The sequence below is a fragment of the Garra rufa genome, chromosome 12 (genome assembly GCF_049309525.1).
Source record: "Garra rufa chromosome 12, GarRuf1.0, whole genome shotgun sequence".
In the NCBI taxonomy this organism is placed as follows: domain Eukaryota; kingdom Metazoa; phylum Chordata; class Actinopteri; order Cypriniformes; family Cyprinidae; genus Garra; species Garra rufa.
This window is the reverse complement of record NC_133372.1, coordinates 14,349,976-14,368,627: the sequence shown is the minus strand read 5'-3', so window position 1 is coordinate 14,368,627 and position 18,652 is coordinate 14,349,976. Positions and strand designations below refer to the sequence as shown.

Below are 18,652 nucleotides of genomic sequence, written 5' to 3'. Positions count from 1 at the left end.
ACATTAACTGCATTGAATTAATGTTGCTAAGTGATGTTGGTTCCATATCACTTTTGCACCCACAATTATTGTTGAAACAAAGTTGAGATTTTAACGGAAAATCTACATTGAATCAACATTGAAATGAACTAAAATAATCAATGGTAATATTAGTGAATCAACGTTACACTATGATGTTGATTCTACATCACTGCTGTTGAATTGATATTACAATTTTCTAAAATACTATAATTGGTAATATCATTTAATCAATGTTAATTTGATGTTAATTCCAAACCATTTTTCTTGAAACGTTTTAAATTTTAGTCTTAAGCCTTGTCTGTGAAACCAGGGGACAGTGTAGTTTTGTGTGATTGAGTTTCAGTGGGAACAGGATAAACTGAAAGAAGATCAGTTACATTCCTCACATTTAATGCAGATTCAGGAATATGAATGATTACCTGAAGCAGTACTTAGAGAGCAGGGCACAAGACACAGGATAGCGCCAAGTCCTAGGTGACGATCCTGTTGACTACAACTCAAAGTATAATCAATGTCATCATTATCAGGAGGGTGCTGCTCGTTTCTTTAAATTTCAATACTTGTCTGCCTTCACTCCTACTAAAGGAAAGAAGGCAAGGTGCTGTGCAAGCATTAAGTATAGATGCAATACATGGGCTATGTGTAAAGTATAATATTCTTGCTTATGTTCATGTCCCTTACACACACACACACACACACACACACACACACACACACACACACACACACACACACACACACACACACACACACACACACACACACACACACACACACACACACACACACACACACACACACAAAAAGTTGTTTCCTAATAAATATTACTAAAGCAAGATGCATGCACTTTTTAAGAATTTAGAAAAAATACATTATTAAAATGCTTAAATATATTTCAATTAATGTATATGATGCTGTAATAATAAATAAATCAAAGGCAAATAACAATCACACAAAACAAAGGAATGGAGAAATAAGACTGATACAGCACTGTTGCACCCAGGAAGTCATGCACATCAGGAGGTACAACAAACTGTATAGGATGCATCTGTGTTTTCTTTCTAATAAGTATAAATTAGACTACTGAGAAGTGCCCATGCAGAACCAAAATGGGTATTAACCAATCAGTACGCATTTTCAAACTGCCGAAACAAAGCCCCAGTGGATTAGAGCAAATCAACTAAAGCAATTGTAAATAGCAGTCTTGGTTTGACACCCAGTGTTGCAAAGATACATGCCTGCGTCATCTTGTGGTCATCAACTACAAATCACTGTTAGTTCAATGTCACTGTCTTTACCCATGTGTGCTGTCAACTTTCATCAAAATTTCAATGCTGATTCAACATACTTTAAACATTAAAATGTCAATCTCAACCAAAATGATTGTTTGCAGCAAAACTCAGCATTGTATCAATGTCACCATGCTATCTGGGACTGCATCCAAATTATACATTTGTATTGCACCACTGAAAACTGCCAACCCACAACCTGCAGTAGTACAGCATCCAATTTACATACTCATACTAGATAATTAAGACACAGGATTGGTTGTAATTTTAAAAGTAGGTATACTCTCCATGTGTAGTATAATAATAGTACACTGAAAAAATAAGTAAACTGACTTATTGACTTTATGTACAGTATGGAATTAGGTGAAATGCACTTAACTAAGTTAAGTAAAATTAACGTGTAGTTAGAGTTTGATGAGTAATTTCTACTTAATTATTTTAAGTTCACTCAGTCACAGTTTGTCAACTTTACTCAAACATCATAACACTGAAAAATAAGCCATTAAAGCATGTGTTTCACTTACAAACATGTACGTAAACAAGTAGACATCTCCTTATTGTGTTTAAGATTATATGTTGAGTCAATGTAGTTACTAACCAAATGAACACAGAGACCTCAATACTTGGCACATGATACACAATGATGGTAACAGTCAGTGAATAGTTTTTGAGTATGAATGGGTCATTTTGTGTAGAAAATGAACTCTAGATGTTACAAAACAGCAAGTCACTTAACCTAACAACAAAAGCAACCATAAAACAGTGCAAATACATCTCGAAAACAGCAAAAAATTAATTGTTCATGCCCAAGTGCATGATGGGAACAACGGGATCATGACTTTGATATTTACTTAAACAATATTTGTAAAAACAATTCCAAGTAAATATATACTTAATATTGAATGTACTCTTTTTTTTAATTCTTGCCTGAACTAAATTATTTAATGTAGAAATTACATTTGTTTTTCTGTATTACTTACTTCACCACATAATCATTTTATCAGTGTATATTTGAAATGTCCTTTGATACTTAAATAAAATAGTAAAATAGGACTGAATCTGTAAAGCCACATATGGTATGTTACTACTATGAAATGCTTTTCAACTGCATACAGTGAAATATGAAAACTGCAACAGTATCCATGCCAATGCATGGCAGCTGTTGCCCACAATCGGCAGCTTAGTTCACGTTCCAGTGCAGCTGTCTGTCAGACCTGCTGTTGCACTGATCTGAAGTACTACTTAATTGAGCTTTACTTGTATTGCACTACATCAGCAAAAAGTATGCTTAAATGTAGTTGTACTTGAGAGTACTTGAGAGTTGTTGATTACACCATGCAATGTCATTTTATGCTACAAAACTGCATTTCTCACTGCATAGATTGTAGTAGTATTACAATCACACTTCAGTTCAACACCTGCAGATGATAAAAGAAACTGACGTGACTTGACGTCAACACATGTCTTGTGATGAATACATGTGGAGGGCTGAGAACAGAGAACTTCAGCAGATGTAAAATGGATGATCCGCTTTAGTGAACCTCTATGGTCTTCGAAGAATGACTCATTCAGAGTTATAAGTCAAATGCACCGCTGTGAGATAAATGTGAGATTCAGTGACTTTAAAAAGACAGAAGTTTTCCTTATCAGATGTTGACTTTAAAAGACACCTTACACCTCTCTCATGTAACAGAAAGTAAATGAGTCAGTTGTAGTAGGAGTAGAAGAAGAGAAATAAATCTAACAAGCTGTAGCTGACTCTAGAGATGGTTGGTAATGGACCGGACCATAGCTAAAATGGAGTTGGTGTGTGATGTGCAATGCAGTTTGTTGATAGAAGTTCTCTAATTACTGAACACAGGCAAGAGGGCAGGATGTTGTCATAGCAATCTATCCTGGAAATGATAGCTTGACATGTTTAGAATGTATTTTTGCAGACCTTTGGTTCACCTGCTCCCTACTGACACAAACATTCACCGACACGCACAAAAACGTTCAATGGTTGCGGAAGATCTGAGATCTAGCTCTTTACCCTGTTTTCATGGATCATTTAAACACAAAAGTGCAGTCCAGTCTTCTCATTTCCTGTTGAAAGACCTTAAACCTCTACACTAACAGGAAGTAGTGTCTCAGACATTAACATGCTTGTCTTGTCAAGAGGTTTCAGGGGAGACTTGATTGATTTGCTGCTCTGCAGGCAATGCTGAGGTTGAATTATAGCTCCTAAACACACAATCTCTTCACACATTGCAAAATATGACCCAGGTGAAGCATCAGGTCAGATAGGACATAAAATGTGGTTAAGCCATTTGTGTGAATGGGAGATTTATTTTATTGTTAAAATAAATAGACAGATTTTATTTATTTCTTAGCAAGCATCTTGAAAAAAAAAAAAAAAGCTTTTTCCCATAAATTTTGTATGTATTCTTATTGTATAATATCCATGGTGCACATTTCTATTAACTGTGCAGTTTTCTCATACTGTATTTTCAAAAAGATTTGCAATATTTATTCTCTCCCCAAACACAGTAATATATATATATAAGTATATTTTATAAGTACTTTTATACGTAATATTATACAGTGCCCTCCACTAATACTGGCACCCTTTGTAAATATGAGCAAAGGTGACTGTGAAAATAAATCTGCATCGTTTATCTTTTAGAGCTTTCATTCGAAAAATTCGAAGTGAAGCAAAACGATGGAAACTGGGTGGAAAATCTTATTATGAAAATAAATGTTTTTCTCTAGTTTACGTTGGCCACTATTATTGGCACCCCTAAAAATTTGTCTAAGTAAAATATCTCTGAAGTATATTCCCATTAATTTTACAATTTGTTTAGCACACCATATACTAGGAGTATAAAATTGTCCAGCCATGACTTTCTGTTCCACAGGATTATAAATATGAGGAACACAAAGGCCAAATGCCCTTAATCATCCATCACAAGGAGTAAAACCAAATAATGTAGTTCTGATGTGCAGAACCAGTTTGTTGAGCTTCACTAAATAGAAAGTGCCTGTAAGAAAAGAGCTAAAGCATTGAAAATCCCCATTCCCACCATCAGGGCAATAATTAAGAAGTTAGTTACAAATCTGCCTAAAAGAAGTGGGATAATTTTTAGCGATTAAAACCTTATGTTTTACTTTCTTCTTCGCATAAAGATATCGTATGGCTTCAGAAGACTTGGAATGCAACACGACTTGTTTGTAATGCTTTTTTACTGTTTGTTTATGGTCAGTTTTTGCAATAAATACATGTGACTGTATTTAAATTTGCCTGTGCTTTATATTGTTCTGAAGTGGGTAGGTTTAGGGTAGGGGTGGGTTTAGGTGCTCCAGTCAAAGTATAAATTTATATAAAATTGTTTACATTTTTACAAATGCATGCAAACCAGTAAGACAAACAACTGAAAACAGTGGAGGACCCTTCACGTCAAAAAACTACGCTAAAGGGGTACCTTAAGCATCAAAATGCGACGTCAAGGGGTCCTGACCAAACGTCAATATGTGACGACTTGGGAGTGAGACCGTGTTGTTTCGGTTGTTACAATTTTCGGTACTTTTGAACCTAGCTCAAAGATACTAATCAGCACATGGTTACCTCACACAGTTCTGAACAGATGTAGGCCTACTGTACACATATAAAGACTTAATTTTATGGAATAACATTCCAAAAATGTGTGCTTAATTGCAAATAATAGGTGTTTGATAGTGACATTCCTTAAAGGTTGTATCAGCGATTTCTAGGCTGAAAAACAAAGTGTCAATTTCAGCTGACCTTTCATCACGATCCGCTCGTTGCCTGCCCCATAAATTGTCTGTGAAAAAACCGCGTCTCTCTGGTCAGCCTAGGGTCCGAGATATGCCAAAAAAACAATCGGCACTACCAATCTTTCCACACATAAACAAACATTGTTCCAACCAATCAGCGTCAGGGGTTTGGTGTTGTGGACTTTCCTACTGGTGCAGGGATGTGAGAGAGGCGGAGCGAAAGTCCACAACACCTGACACTGATTGGTTGGAACAATGTTTGTTTATGTGTGGAAAGGTTGGTAGTGCCGATTGTTTTTTTGGCATATCTCGGACCCTAGGCTGACCAGAGAGACGCGGTTTTTTCACAGACAATTTATGGGGCAGGCAGCGAGCGGATCGTGAAAAAAGGTCAGCTGAAATTGACACTTTATTTTTTAGGCTAGAAATCGCTGATACAACCTTTAAAGTTACACACAGATTTTCAGACTTTTGAATTTACCTCAGAATGATGGGACCTATCCACTCACATCTTGTAGCTATGAGTGAGAGAGACACAAGAATATCTCCTGAGCATAAATTCAGGGGTGTAGTTAAAAAACTAAAACATAAACTTTTTCAGTAGTGACATGAAAATGCGTGACATTTTTTTTAAACATAAAGTTTCAGAATTTACAAAGAAAATATAAAATAAATATATTTTTTAAGTCTGTGGAGATTCATTCATCCAGGTAGAAGTTCCTTCTAAATAGAGTTTAATTTACAAAAACACTGGACTTACAAACATACTTAAAAACACAAGACGTTTCAGTGTTCATCCAAACACTTTGTTTGGTGCACAGGAAGTAACGTCTTGTGTTTTTAAGTATGTTTGTAAGTCCAGTGTTTTTGTAAATTAAACTATATTTTTTAACTTCACTTTAAAAAAAAAACAAAAAAACAAAAAGAGGTTTTTAAAAACAACAATGGAATAAAATGCAAAAATTATTTCAATATCATCAAGTTGAAATGTAGGGGTTAGCGTTAGGGACAGCCACCTCCCAACTGAAATGACGCAATAAATGATGATTTTGTATATATTAAGCTTACTGATATTTTAAATATTATAGTGGGTTTCAATAGATAATACAAGGCTCTCAGTAAACATCTAAGATTTGAATACTTAAATGCTTTTTAAATGTTTTTTTTTGGTTGTGGGACAGCAGTTTGTGCCAGTTTTGTAGAATGACCCATGTAATTTATGCTTTTTACCACCAAAAATTGTCTCTCTTATTTTGCTAAAATATACAGTATTTTACAAAATCAAACAACCTAAATCTATACATAAAGCCCAAATCTTAACCGTATTATGATTTAATAGGAATAAAATCTTAAGTTCAAGGATTCAAGTTGTACTATATTATATGATTTTTCCATTCCATTCAAATGATTATTCATTACTAAAAATCAAGGTCTATGGCAGTACTACATTATTATCATACTAGATGTGTATTACCTTCTAAATTGTACTTGTCTGTGGGTGTGTGACACTGAATGCCATGTGACATTGGGTTTATTAAAAGATCACTTACATGATGAACTTTAGTTCATCTTGTGCTATTTGTTTAAAAGGGGTGATCGAATGCCCATTTTCCATAAGTTGACATGATTCTTTACGGTTCAAATTTCTCAATTGTAGTGTAATACAACACTCCTTTTAACTGGTCAAAAACAGCTCTGTTCACAGCGAGCATGTCCTTTTAAATGCTAATGAGCTCTGCTCACCTTGCCTCTCTCTGCCTTTAGGTGACGAGCGGTTCTTTCTGACACTGTAAACTTTAGCCACATTTATCTGTGAAACTTGCTAACTAGCACATTATTAGGAAAGCCAATTTGCAAATATTCCTAAAAAAAACCTTATACTCACTTTTTCTCTAGGTGAAGCTCTGCCCTACAAAGCAAAAAGGCAGTAACTACGCCGAGTGCAGAACTGAGAAAAATGACTTTAAAGTTATCCTGTCATCCAGCCTGTTATCCAATGTTAAAACCGTCCCATGAGGATGCCGCGAAATCACACACATTTGAGATAAGATATTTTGTCACATAACAAAGGATGCCTTGAATGTCATGAAAATGATAATAACTCATTTTTGACCAAAAATGCAGTTACTGCCTTTTTGCTTTGTAGGGCAGGGCTGGATCACGAATGATTTGTGCGAACATAGACGCATTTAGGTAGATTGTGGAGAGCATTTCCTTCAAAAATGAAAGTAATGTTAATTTTTCTGCGTCCTTAGCAGCTCAGATGTTGGAAAACAATATGACGACTGCTATGTTCATTATTAGGCTTGCTGCGATAGTCGATGTTGACGGTAAAACTGGTGTGAGTCTGCAACACCGGTTTCATCACCTGTCCACCGCGGCACCACCCCCACCGTCGTTTTAATTTTTTTAACTGAACTAAAATCATTTAGTTCAGTTAGAGATGAGACAATACAATTAAAATTGAACTATGCAGTTTGCCGAACGACAGTCGCATCACAGATCAGATTTTATTTATCAAATGAAGAGAATGAGTCGAGCTGACAGACAAGAAGACAGAGGTGAGAAAGACAAGATGATGGCAGAAGAGTTTCAAAACAAAATGCAAAAGCGCCTGTTTTAAAAATATTTTGGATTTTGAAAAGCCTGTTGACTTCTGCCATTTATCTAAGGTAATATTGGAAGTTTCATATTTATTTGGTTCCACAGTGTTTGCTGATTTTTATTTATTTAAACAGTTTTTTTATTTATTTTATTTTATATTACATCAAGGTGTATGCCGTGCCTCCAGGCTTTCTTATTTGTTTTGCTAATAAACGTTCTACGTTACTCATTTATTTGGTTTCAGTGTTTACTGATTTTCAGTTTGGTATACCTATTTAAATTTGGTGTAATTTATTTGTTATTTTATATTAGGCATATAACATTGTGTATTTTTATTCGTTTTGTTAATAAAAGTTCATTATGTTACGCTAATGCAGCTGATTTAAAAGTGAAAGTAAAATGCGCATGCAGCTGTAACATGCGAATTTAAAAGCGCATGAGTAAGCAAATGAGGGAAAACTCAACAAACTAAAAACAAAAAACTGCTTGACATCGAATTGCAGCTAATTTTAAAGTTAAAGTAAAATGCGCACAACACTTTTACAAGCTATTTGAAAGCAAAGGAAAGTGAGGAAAAGAGGGAAAACTCAAACAAACTAAAAACAAACAACTGCTTGACACTGAATTGACGATAATTTGAAAATGAAAGTAAAATGTGCATGCCGGTTCTACCGAAGGAAAGTGAGGAAAAACTCAAATTAACTTAAAACAAACAGTTGCTAGATGCTGAATTGCTGCTAATTTAAAAGTGAAAGTAAAACTCAAACGACCACCACCCCATGGTGATACCGGTGTTGTCACATGTTGATCAACCGATGGGAAAATTTCCTTACCGTCACAAACCATATTCATTATTACATCCAACGACAGAATACCTCAATCGCTCAATCGCAATCTTGTCTACTCCTGCTCCGGCATCGAAACAATGGTGCACAGTGGTCAGTGTGACGTCACACAGCCAATAATCTGAGAATGACTTGATTTGAGAAAGGGTTATGATTTATAGGGATTTAAAAAACACTGTGTGGATTTTTATCATGATGGGGTGGATGTGTACACTCACTGCCAACACACATTTATGTTCAAACAACATGTAAAAGTGAATTTTGCACCCAATGACCCCTTTAATACACTCTTAAAAATAAAGGTGCTTTAAAGGGTTCTACAAGCGATGCCAACCATTTTTGGTTCCACAAATAACCAATCAGTCAAAGGTTCTTTAAAGAACTTTCTTACCTTTCTATAAACTGAAGACCTTTCTTTTGCCACAAGAAGAACCTTTATTTTTAAGAGTGTATCTTTACTATTATGTTGCTTATATATTTTGGCACAAAGCAGATTTTAGTACTTCAAGTATGTTAGTTCACCCATTCTCAGGGGTAGTTAACACTATTTCAGTTAATCATCCAAATGATCATGAATTGTAAAATATACACGGATCTAAATGCCTCCCATAATGCCTGAAACACCGTATTGTTTGAATTTCTGGCAACTACAACTGCCAGTTCTTCACTGTGTACACTTGTTTGGAAAGAACTGGATGAACGACTATCACTTAACAAACAAATGTAGTTAGAAATATAGCCTGTGAAAATTGTCCTTGCCATGAAACCGAGGCAACAGGGGAGTTGATAGACGACTGCTGTTGATTATAGAACGAGGAGGAGCTGGTCTTCAATGTGGCGTCAAGAGACTCAGCTTTAATGAGAGGGCAAGAAAACGTATCTGTAGTCACAAAAGAAGGGGGAAGGAGAAAAACGTAGAGAAAGAAGAGGAAAAACCTTCCATGTGGGGTGGGGATCCATCTGGACTGGTCTTGACCTGAGAGTCTGACATGGCCCTATCATTATTGGTTACTTAGACGTATACCAGACACATCTCATGTCACAATTGTGATGAAAGCTCACTCGCTCATTGACCTCACACAAACACCGTTGACGTTGTTAAGAATTAGTCATTACGGTCAGGGAAAAACTGCATTAATTTTCAATGACAGATACACACACTGCACCCATTCGCCGTCATCTCTCACATACCTTTGTACAGTTTGGCTCCCTCGACTACCGTAGGAAGGAAGTTACTGGGAGTCATCTTCCATCCCTTCTCTTCTTCCTGCAAAACAGACAGTTTGTATTAAGGTGGGTCTTTCACAAGCACATCATCACTGTTTCCTGTATATGAACTTTACATGGTGGACAAGGAAAGTTCTCTGAAATAATTAAAGTCAAGTTATGGATGAATCAATGAGACTGAGATTCCACATAAGTGATCAAAGCTCTTCCCAAGGCGATGTTCTTGCACGCTGCTCTGGTGCGGGGGTCACCCTCAGCACTGGCATTTTAATGATGTGAATACACAGCGGGGGCTGAACGCGATGCTGCGAGCATGATTTACGGTGCCTCCTGTTTTCCTTTCTCTCAACTAGGGGTCGCACATTAAAAGTAAATCAACGTCCTCACATACTCACGCGAATGTTTGGCTTGTGTGTCACAAGCACACACTCAAAACCGCAGAGTGCGTCTGCTCAGGAGCAGAACATTTTCAGAAGGAATAAGCCAAATGGAGGCTGTATATTTTATGGGCTGTCTTTCTTTAAACACATTTCTCCATTAGCAGCTAATGACCCCCAAAAGAGACACAAATCCATCTGAAAATATGAAAGCCCTTAAGTGCCTAGGAGCAGTGATTTATGATAATTCATGTGGCACTAAACAGAACGTCCAAATGGATCCAGCAGATTTGATCAAAGAAACCTGTGGCCAGGTCAGGAGCTAAATGAATTCATGTGCCAGGTTTAATTTAATTTAAGTCTCTTTTGCAATGAAAGACAGATTTTACACAGATTTTAAAATAAACTCACACAAATTTTGACAAGTTTTAGGTATTTTGTATTTTCTTATATATTTTTGGCTATTTTTATATACAGTCAAACCAAAATTTATTCTGACAGCTTCAACATTTCTCACTTTATTACAGTTTATTCACTATAGTTTAGATAGAAAATGGTAATACAATTTGACAAGAATTCAAGAGTTAAACTGTGTCAGAATTAATTTGGTTCAGTCTGTTGTGTAAAAAGGTCGCATTAGCAATTAAATATTACAAAAACACTTAAGCAAAACATTGTCAGGTCAAAGTGTCTGAATAATTTTTGGTAGTCTGCTGTATGAAGACTTTTTGGGTATAATATGTCAAATTTTACTTTATTTTACTATTCTCACTTACATAAATGAACTATCCTGCACTCACTAGTGAAACAATACACAAAATATATATGCTGTCTGAATAATTTTTGGTTTGACTGTTTTGACTCAATATACATGTATTTATATTATCCAAAATATATTAGCTTAAAAACTGATTTAAGATAAGACATTTTCTTGAATCTTGAGGTACTTTTTATTACTTTACAGTATATATGTAAAATATATTTTGGCCATATGGTAAACATTGGTGGAAATACAGTCAATATTTACTAAGATTTTTTACACAGATTTTAAAACTTTCTTTGTACTTGGTACAAATGTAATTGGTACTGCCTTCTTTTTTTTTTCTTTAACAAGGAGTCTTTGAGTGGCACTTGAAAATTTAAACTAGGCCTAAACTAGGCCAACACAAGAGCTCTGACAAAAATTCCTTAATTAACTATTGAAAGGCTCAGCTTTCAAACAGGATGTGAGCCTTTGAAAAAGGTCAGATTGGTCTTTCAGCCTCATTGTGAGCAGATATCAGCGGTTCGGCTCTCCAATGAGGATTACAGGTGCTCTTATGAAGGAAAGCATGAACAAAGGCTCCATTCTAGAAGTCCGGAACACAGCCAATCAGCGTGAGCAGGCATTTTCATCGCTTGACTGGTTCACAGTAGCCACTGGTCAGCATATGACGTTCAGAGGTCAGCTCAGAGAACATTAAACCTCACATGAACATAAATCACTTTAGACTTAAACATGAAAGACTAATGTCTACCACACTTGAGCTTCAGTTAATACATCATTCCACTCTTTGTTCAAATAAAATATTGGAACACAGGAAGTCTGGATGTCGTAGTAGAGAAAATAGAAGCTATATCTATGTTTAACAAGAGGAAGAGTTCTGAATAGAAGAGCAAGAGGTTATCAAGGATACAGTGGAATCTAGATGGAACACAGCAGGAACGCCTTGGCTGAAATCACAGATATTTCCGGAGACTGTGGATGAGTTTAACAAACTAACATCCTCACCATTCCTTATCTTAATCTACCCTGAACAGAGTGCAGGCAGGGATATTACAGTTCTCAGGTGAATTTACAATGTGTAATTATGCATGAGAATATGAGCGTGCTGAGTATGTTAAATGTCTTTTTCAAAGATGGAATGAAGCAAGTGCTGCTGAGATATGTCATTATTCTCTCATCTATGACTGTTTTAACTTAATAGCTGGAAACTTCAGGCTTATCACCTCAGGGATACTGCCTAGCACAGACGCTGAGAGGAACGCCTATAAACCTGCTTTTATATAATGAAAATACGCCTAAAGGTTACAGGAACTTGCCTGAAATGGAAATGTAGCAAATCTATGATTCAATAACACGAAATAAAAAAGCATAAAGGACAGCAAAGTGATTTTCTTTCCATGCCGATCTGTAATCAAATTCTCCACCTAAGGTCAGCACTATGTAGTTCAACCAAGTCTGGTTCATTGTGTGTGGGCTTGACCACAGAGGTCATCTGGAGAGTCACTGGACACTCAAATTTGTGCCACATCAGCTGATTTAATTCTGCAGATACAGATACTTTAAAAAGACTTTATTGATTTCTGTGCAACAGTGATACGTTTTTATCCAGGCTTGGACCCACCTCTGTATCTCCTTTCCCCTTTTTTCCTTTCATCTTGCCTTTCTTCTCTTTCTTCTTCTCTTTGCGGTCATTCCCTTTTTTGTTTTTCTCTCCCTTCGATTTTCTCTTCTTCTCCCTTTCCTCTTCTTTAGCAGCAAATTCAGCAGCAACCTTCAAACAGCACATGTTAGCATTCTTGAACAATCATTAATGAAAATGTTATTCTGTATCTAAAAAAAGAACAGCATCAAGCAATACATTTTTGAAATGAAGTAGTATTTGTTAGTAAAAATATCATAGTCTCTGGATAGATGTAATGGACTAATAGGATTAATAACCTCTTCTGGTGTCTTCTGAGCAAATATAGATGCAGATCCGCCATCCTCAGTACTTGGGAAGTCAGGGAACTTCCCTGTGGCATCTCTGAAACACAAAAAAGAAATAATGTAATTTATTATTTCATTTGTATTTGCATTTGCATTTTAAAATGTATTATATTACATTTATTATGTTTAATTTTGTATATACATTTTGAACTTCAAGTTCTGTCCTGAAGATTTACTCACCCCGATGTCATCCAAGATGTTCATGTCTTTCTTTATTCAGTCGAAAAGAAATGTTTTTTGAGGAAAACATTCCTGGATTTTTGTCCATATAGTGGACTTCAATAGTGGCCAACAGGTTGAAGGTCCAAATTGTAGTTTCAATGCCGCTTCAAACTGTTCTACATGATCCCAGCCAAGGAATAAGGGTCTTGCCTAAACGATTGGTCATTTTCTAAGAAAAATACAAATGTATGTACATTTTAACCACAAATGCTCGTCTTGCACAAGCTTGACTTCATGCATTACATAATCACACACGTGTAAGGTAGGCAGAAGTACCATCCCATTGTTTACACAGTAGATATGCAAAGAAGTTCAAACGCTCTTTACAAAAAAAAGTAAAACGATGTTGGACAATTTTGAAGTTAGAGAAGAAAGTAATTTAGAGTTTAAGCTGAAGTACACAGACGAAGAACTAACTGTGCACAGCTAGTGCAAGACGAGTATTTGTGGTTAAAAAGTATATCAATGTTTATTTTTTATTTTTTTTAAGAAAATGACATTGTTTCGCTAGATAAGACCCATATTCCTCAGCTGGGATCGTGTAGAGCTCCTTAAAGCTGCATTGAAACTGCAGTTGGACCTTCAAGCCATTGGCCACAATTTAAGTCCATTATAAGGAGAAAATTCCTGGAATGTTTTCCTAAAAAAACGTAATTTCTTTGTGACTGAAGAAAGAAAGACGAACATCTTGGATGACATAGGGGTGAGTAATTTATCAGGAAATTTTTATTCTGGAAGTGAATTTCTCCTTTAAAGTGACATCCTAGAATGTTTTTAAACATTTAGAATATGAAGTGGTGTAGTCAAATATAAAACTATCTATTGAGAGACTAAGACCTACAGAAACACCTATTACTCATAAACTTTTCTGGTTCAAATTTCCCTCCCAACATTTTTTCAATGTTCCTTTCCAAAATAGAAAATATATGGGAAGAACTTTGTGTGAGAAACACAATTTTCCTAAAGATTTTTTAAAGATGAGGTAACACAGACTTCACGTCTGTGTGAACATATAGATAAACAAAGCAGATCGCGTGAACAAAGGCAAATCAATCATATTTGAACTGTGAACTTCACACATGGGGAGGATACATTAGCCAGGTCCAGCGCTGACTCTCAGGGGAACTGGGGCAGGTTTAGAATAACAGGGTAAAAGTGTCAGTCAGAGCACAGCCTGTTCTCTCCGCTCCAGCTAACTTAATCAGTAGCACACAGCTAAAACTCACTTCCAATGTGGTAGCACATGCTGAAAGCTGTACTACTGTAATGCAGAGGATTGAATTTCGCCTAAAGCTCACTAGAAGAAAAAGAATAATAAAAAAGATTCACTTCATTTTGAATAAATGGAACATACGTTTTATTCAGCAACTTCAATGAATGGGTTTGTATAACGTAGTTCTCTTACGAGAGGTCACTCTTACTGCGTAGCTTTACGCTAGGGGAAAATCCTTTCCGCGAGAGATATTGAAGCCAAAAAATTATCCTTAATTTTGTATTAATGTAAAACGCGTTGCCGCAGTGAGCAGACATAGGCGAGGCGTGCTGCGTGCCTATTGGCTGCTCTGCAGCAACTGCAGCACCTATCGAGCGAGGCTTGGCGCGAAGTCCGCTCCAATGAGCGCCTTTCGCGCCTGATACGTCATCTCCCGCCGAAAGTGGCGTGATCTCAGCCTATAAATATCGCTCGCAGGTAGCTACACTCTGATTTTTTCATCCTTCACGCGACGCCTTCGCATCGCTGGAGCTGGAGAAGAAGCCGCCGTCGACTGGAAGCTCATCAGCGGGACGAGTCTGAAGCTGCTGGCCACGCCGCCTTCCTGCCTTCCTGCTGCGCTTTCCGGCGCTCATATCCTTTACAAAACTTTATTACTAAAAGAGCTGCGTCTTTTTAAAGATGCCCTCCTGCGACTCATGTGGAGTCGCACTCAGCGACGGGGACCGCCACGCCGTGTGCGTTTCCTGCCTGGGTGAAGACCACGCTGTGATAGCGCTCGCCGAGGGAGGATGCCCTCAGTGCGAGTCTATGGCCATGGCGACTCTGAGGGCTCGCCTGGCCTTCTTTTCACAGTCTGCTCCTAAGCCGGCTGTGGTGCCGCGCCGTAAAAAGCGCCGTGCCCAGCGGCTGCCGGAATCGTCCTCCAGCCGTCAAAGCTCGCCGGCGCGCCCGCTAGCTTCACCCGCCTTCACTTTCTCGGTGCAGGATTTGGAGCAGCCGCTGCCAGCCGCTGCCCCCGCTGCTTGCGCCGTCGAGATGTGGGAAACGGAGAAGGAGGACTCCTGTTCGCTGGCTGCGTCAGGCAGTGAGGACTGGGCGAACTCCGTGGACGTCGCCCCCCCTGCTCACGCCCCTCCCAGCACGAGAGCCTCTATAGAGTCGGAGCTCCTGAGGATTTTGACCCAAGCCACGGCGAGCCTGGGCTTGGAATGGTCCTCACCAGAGCAGCCTGCTCACAACCGGCTGGACGGCCGGTTCCTGCCTAAAGGAGAGCGGACTTCGCAAGCTAAGCCCGCCCCTTTCCTTCCCGAACTCCACCAGGAGCTGACAAAGTCCTGGGGCGCCCCCTACTCGGCGAGAGTGCGCCCATCCTCCTCCCCGGCGTTCTCCGTGGTTGACGGCGCCGAGAGCAAAGGATACCTGTCTATTCCTCCTGTGGAAGAGGCGATAGCAGCACACTTATGCCCGCCCTCCGCTGGACGGCGTGCTAAGCCGGCGCTGCCGTCAAAAGCCTGCAGACAAACGTCCAGTCTGCTCCACCGAGCCTTCGCCGCGGCGGGACAGGCCGCCTCAGCGTTGCACACCATGGCCACGCTGCAGATCTTCCAGGCTGACCTTCTCCAAAAGCTGGATGAGGAAGGCCCTGACGCGATCTGCGTGCCGGATTTGAGGAGCGCCACGGACCTCGCTCTCCGTGCCACCAAATCGGCAGCTCAGGCTATCGGACGCAACATGGCGGCGCTGACAGTGACAGAGAGGCACTTGTGGCTCACGCTCTCAGAGATGGCGGAGACCGAGCGTACAGCCTTTCTCGACGCGCCGTTTGCGACAACGGGTCTGTTCGGCGCTTCCCTGAAGGACTTCACGGAGAGGTTTGCGGAGGTTCAGAAGACTTCTCAGGCAATGAAGCACTTCTTGCCCAAGCGGTCTAGCTCCGCCGGACGCCCAAAGCCGCCAGCGCAGAGCGCCAGACCTCAGCATCAGCCTGCCGCAGCCGTCTCTCAACGTCAGCAGACGCAGGGAGCGAGACCTCGATCACGCTCTGCAGGCCGCCGCCACGGAGAGCGCGCTCAGAGGCCCAAGGTTGAGCTCAAACCTAATCCTCCGAAGCAGGCCTAGTACCGCTAGGAAAACGCCGGTGCGCGAGTCCCGCGGCTGCCAGACTCCCACCAAAAGTATTAGCTCGCTCAGCTCCAGGAAATGCGGCTGTTCCAGCATTATCCGCAGTCATCAGGCCGGCGCTGCAGCCCGCCTGTCTGCACTCAACAGCCGTTCTCACGGCTACCCAAATAAATCCTCAAAAGAGTATAATTTCGGGTATTACGGCCACGGCCGAAAGTGTTTTGTGTGTAGCACGCATGTCCACTGTCCAGTTGCCATCACTGCACATAAGCACACCCTGTCATTCAAGCCCCGCGCTCATAAAGTCGACCCAAATCGACTGCGCTTCACACGTGGTATATGTGCCCACCCTAGAGTGCCCACACATACTACATCAGGCAGGTCTTACGGTTTCTGTAAAAACGAAACCGGACGACGCCCAGCCTACGAGGCTAAAAGCTGCATCGAATGTGTTAAATGTGCCCGTTACCACGCAACCACATATACACACAGAGAAAGCAGTCCCCGCGGTCAGCGTACCCCGAGCCTTACGTGTCACAGACACCGAAGCAGCTCCATTAGCAACAGATCGGAGCGCGCTTCGCACCCACCCCCTCGCATTACATGCAGATGCCTGGGAAAGACTCCCAGGGGTCTCAAAATGGGTGCTGGACACTGTAAAGACAGGCTATTCGCTCCAGTTTCGACGACGCCCTCGCCGTTACACGGCGCGCGTCGAGACTATGATAAAGGCAGATGCAGCACACCTGCTACGAGCCGAAGTGACCACATTATTGAGCAAAGGTGTCATAGAACCCCTGTCTCAAGGTCAGAGCGAAGGAGGGCTGTACAGCAAATATTTTCTGATACCGAAAAAAGGTGGAGGAGTCAGGCCCATACTAGATCTAAGGCAACTGAACAAAGCGCTAGTGAAGCGAAAGTTCAGAATGCTCACAACCAAGAAAATCCTCGCGCAAGTGTGCCGAGGAGACTGGTTTGTGTCAGTGGATCTGAAAGACGCGTATTTTCAAATACAGATAGCGACGCGTCACAGGCGATTTTTGAGATTCGCCTTCGAGGGCCAAGCTTATCAGTACACAGTCCTGCCATTCGGTTTGTCCCTAGCACCCCGTATATTTACGAAGTGCATGGATGCAGCGCTCGCCCCGCTCAGACAGAAAGGCGTGCGCATACTGAATTATTTGGACGACTGGCTGATACTAGCGCAATCTCACTCATTGCTCAGGGAACACACGATCATGTTACTCGATCACCTCGAGAACTTAGGTCTGAAGGTCAACTGGGAGAAAAGCTCGCTGAACCCCAGCCAGAATATCTCCTTCCTGGGCATAGAATTAGACTCTCTGGCAATGAAAGCGAAGCTTTCGCCAGTACGAGCGCTGAGCGTTCAGAGCGCAGTGAGCGCGCTCTGCCACAGCAAGTCTGCCCCGCTCAAAACCTTTCAAAGAGTGCTAGGTCTTATGGCTTCAGCTTCATCAGTTCTGCAGTTAGGGGTGCTTTGCATGCGCCCACTGCAGCGCTGGCTGAAAGCGCGCGTGCCGCGCCGAGCGTCCGGTCGACTCCGTCTCACGATCGATCAGAGTTGCGTTACAGCCCTGAGACCGTGGAAGGCAGCCGACTGGTACCGAAAGGGTGTCACTCTAGAGAGACCCTCGAGGGTGAAAGTAGTGTCCACGGACGCATCCACCTCGGGATGGGGGGCTCTGCTAGAGGGCAGACCAGCGTTCGGCCTATGGTCAGAACGAGAGAAGTCACTGCACATCAACTGCCTCGAAATGATAGCAGTGGAGAATGCGCTGACATATTTTCTTCCCCTATTGAAGGGAAGTCATGTTTTAGTCCGCTCCGACAACACATCGGTAGTGGCTTACATAAATCGCCAGGGCGGGCTCAGGTCCAGAAACCTTCATGCACTGGCAGAACGCCTTCTGGTATGGGCTCATCGCAACCTGGGCTCGCTAAGGGCAGCGCACGTGCGGGGGACCCTAAATGTAGGACCAGACAGACTGTCCAGGAACATTATTCCGGCAGGCGAATGGTCGCTGCACCCCCAAACGGTGCAGCTATTATGGAAGACATTCGGCAGAGCGGAGATAGATCTATTTGCATCTCAGGACAACGCTCGCTGCCCAGAATTCTTTTCCAAAACCAAGGACGCGCTAGCTCATACGTGGCCCCGCCGTCCTCTGTATGCTTTTCCCCCG

At 40.6% G+C, this 18,652-nt stretch overlaps 1 protein-coding gene across 1 annotated transcript in view; it reads right to left on the bottom strand.

The window, feature by feature from the left end:
- LOC141347500 (dynein regulatory complex protein 11-like) overlaps nt 1–13,093 on the bottom strand; it is a 55,491-nt gene extending 42,398 nt beyond the window's left edge. The window contains exons 1-4 of the mRNA XM_073852513.1: nt 13,032–13,093; nt 12,842–12,926; nt 12,525–12,674; nt 9,725–9,800 (exon numbers count right to left, since the gene is read on the bottom strand). Of these exons, the coding sequence (XP_073708614.1) occupies nt 9,725–9,800; nt 12,525–12,674; nt 12,842–12,926; nt 13,032–13,093 (373 nt within the window). The remainder of the gene's footprint in view (nt 1–9,724; nt 9,801–12,524; nt 12,675–12,841; nt 12,927–13,031) is intronic.
- Between the last annotated feature and the right edge of the window lie 5,559 nt (nt 13,094–18,652).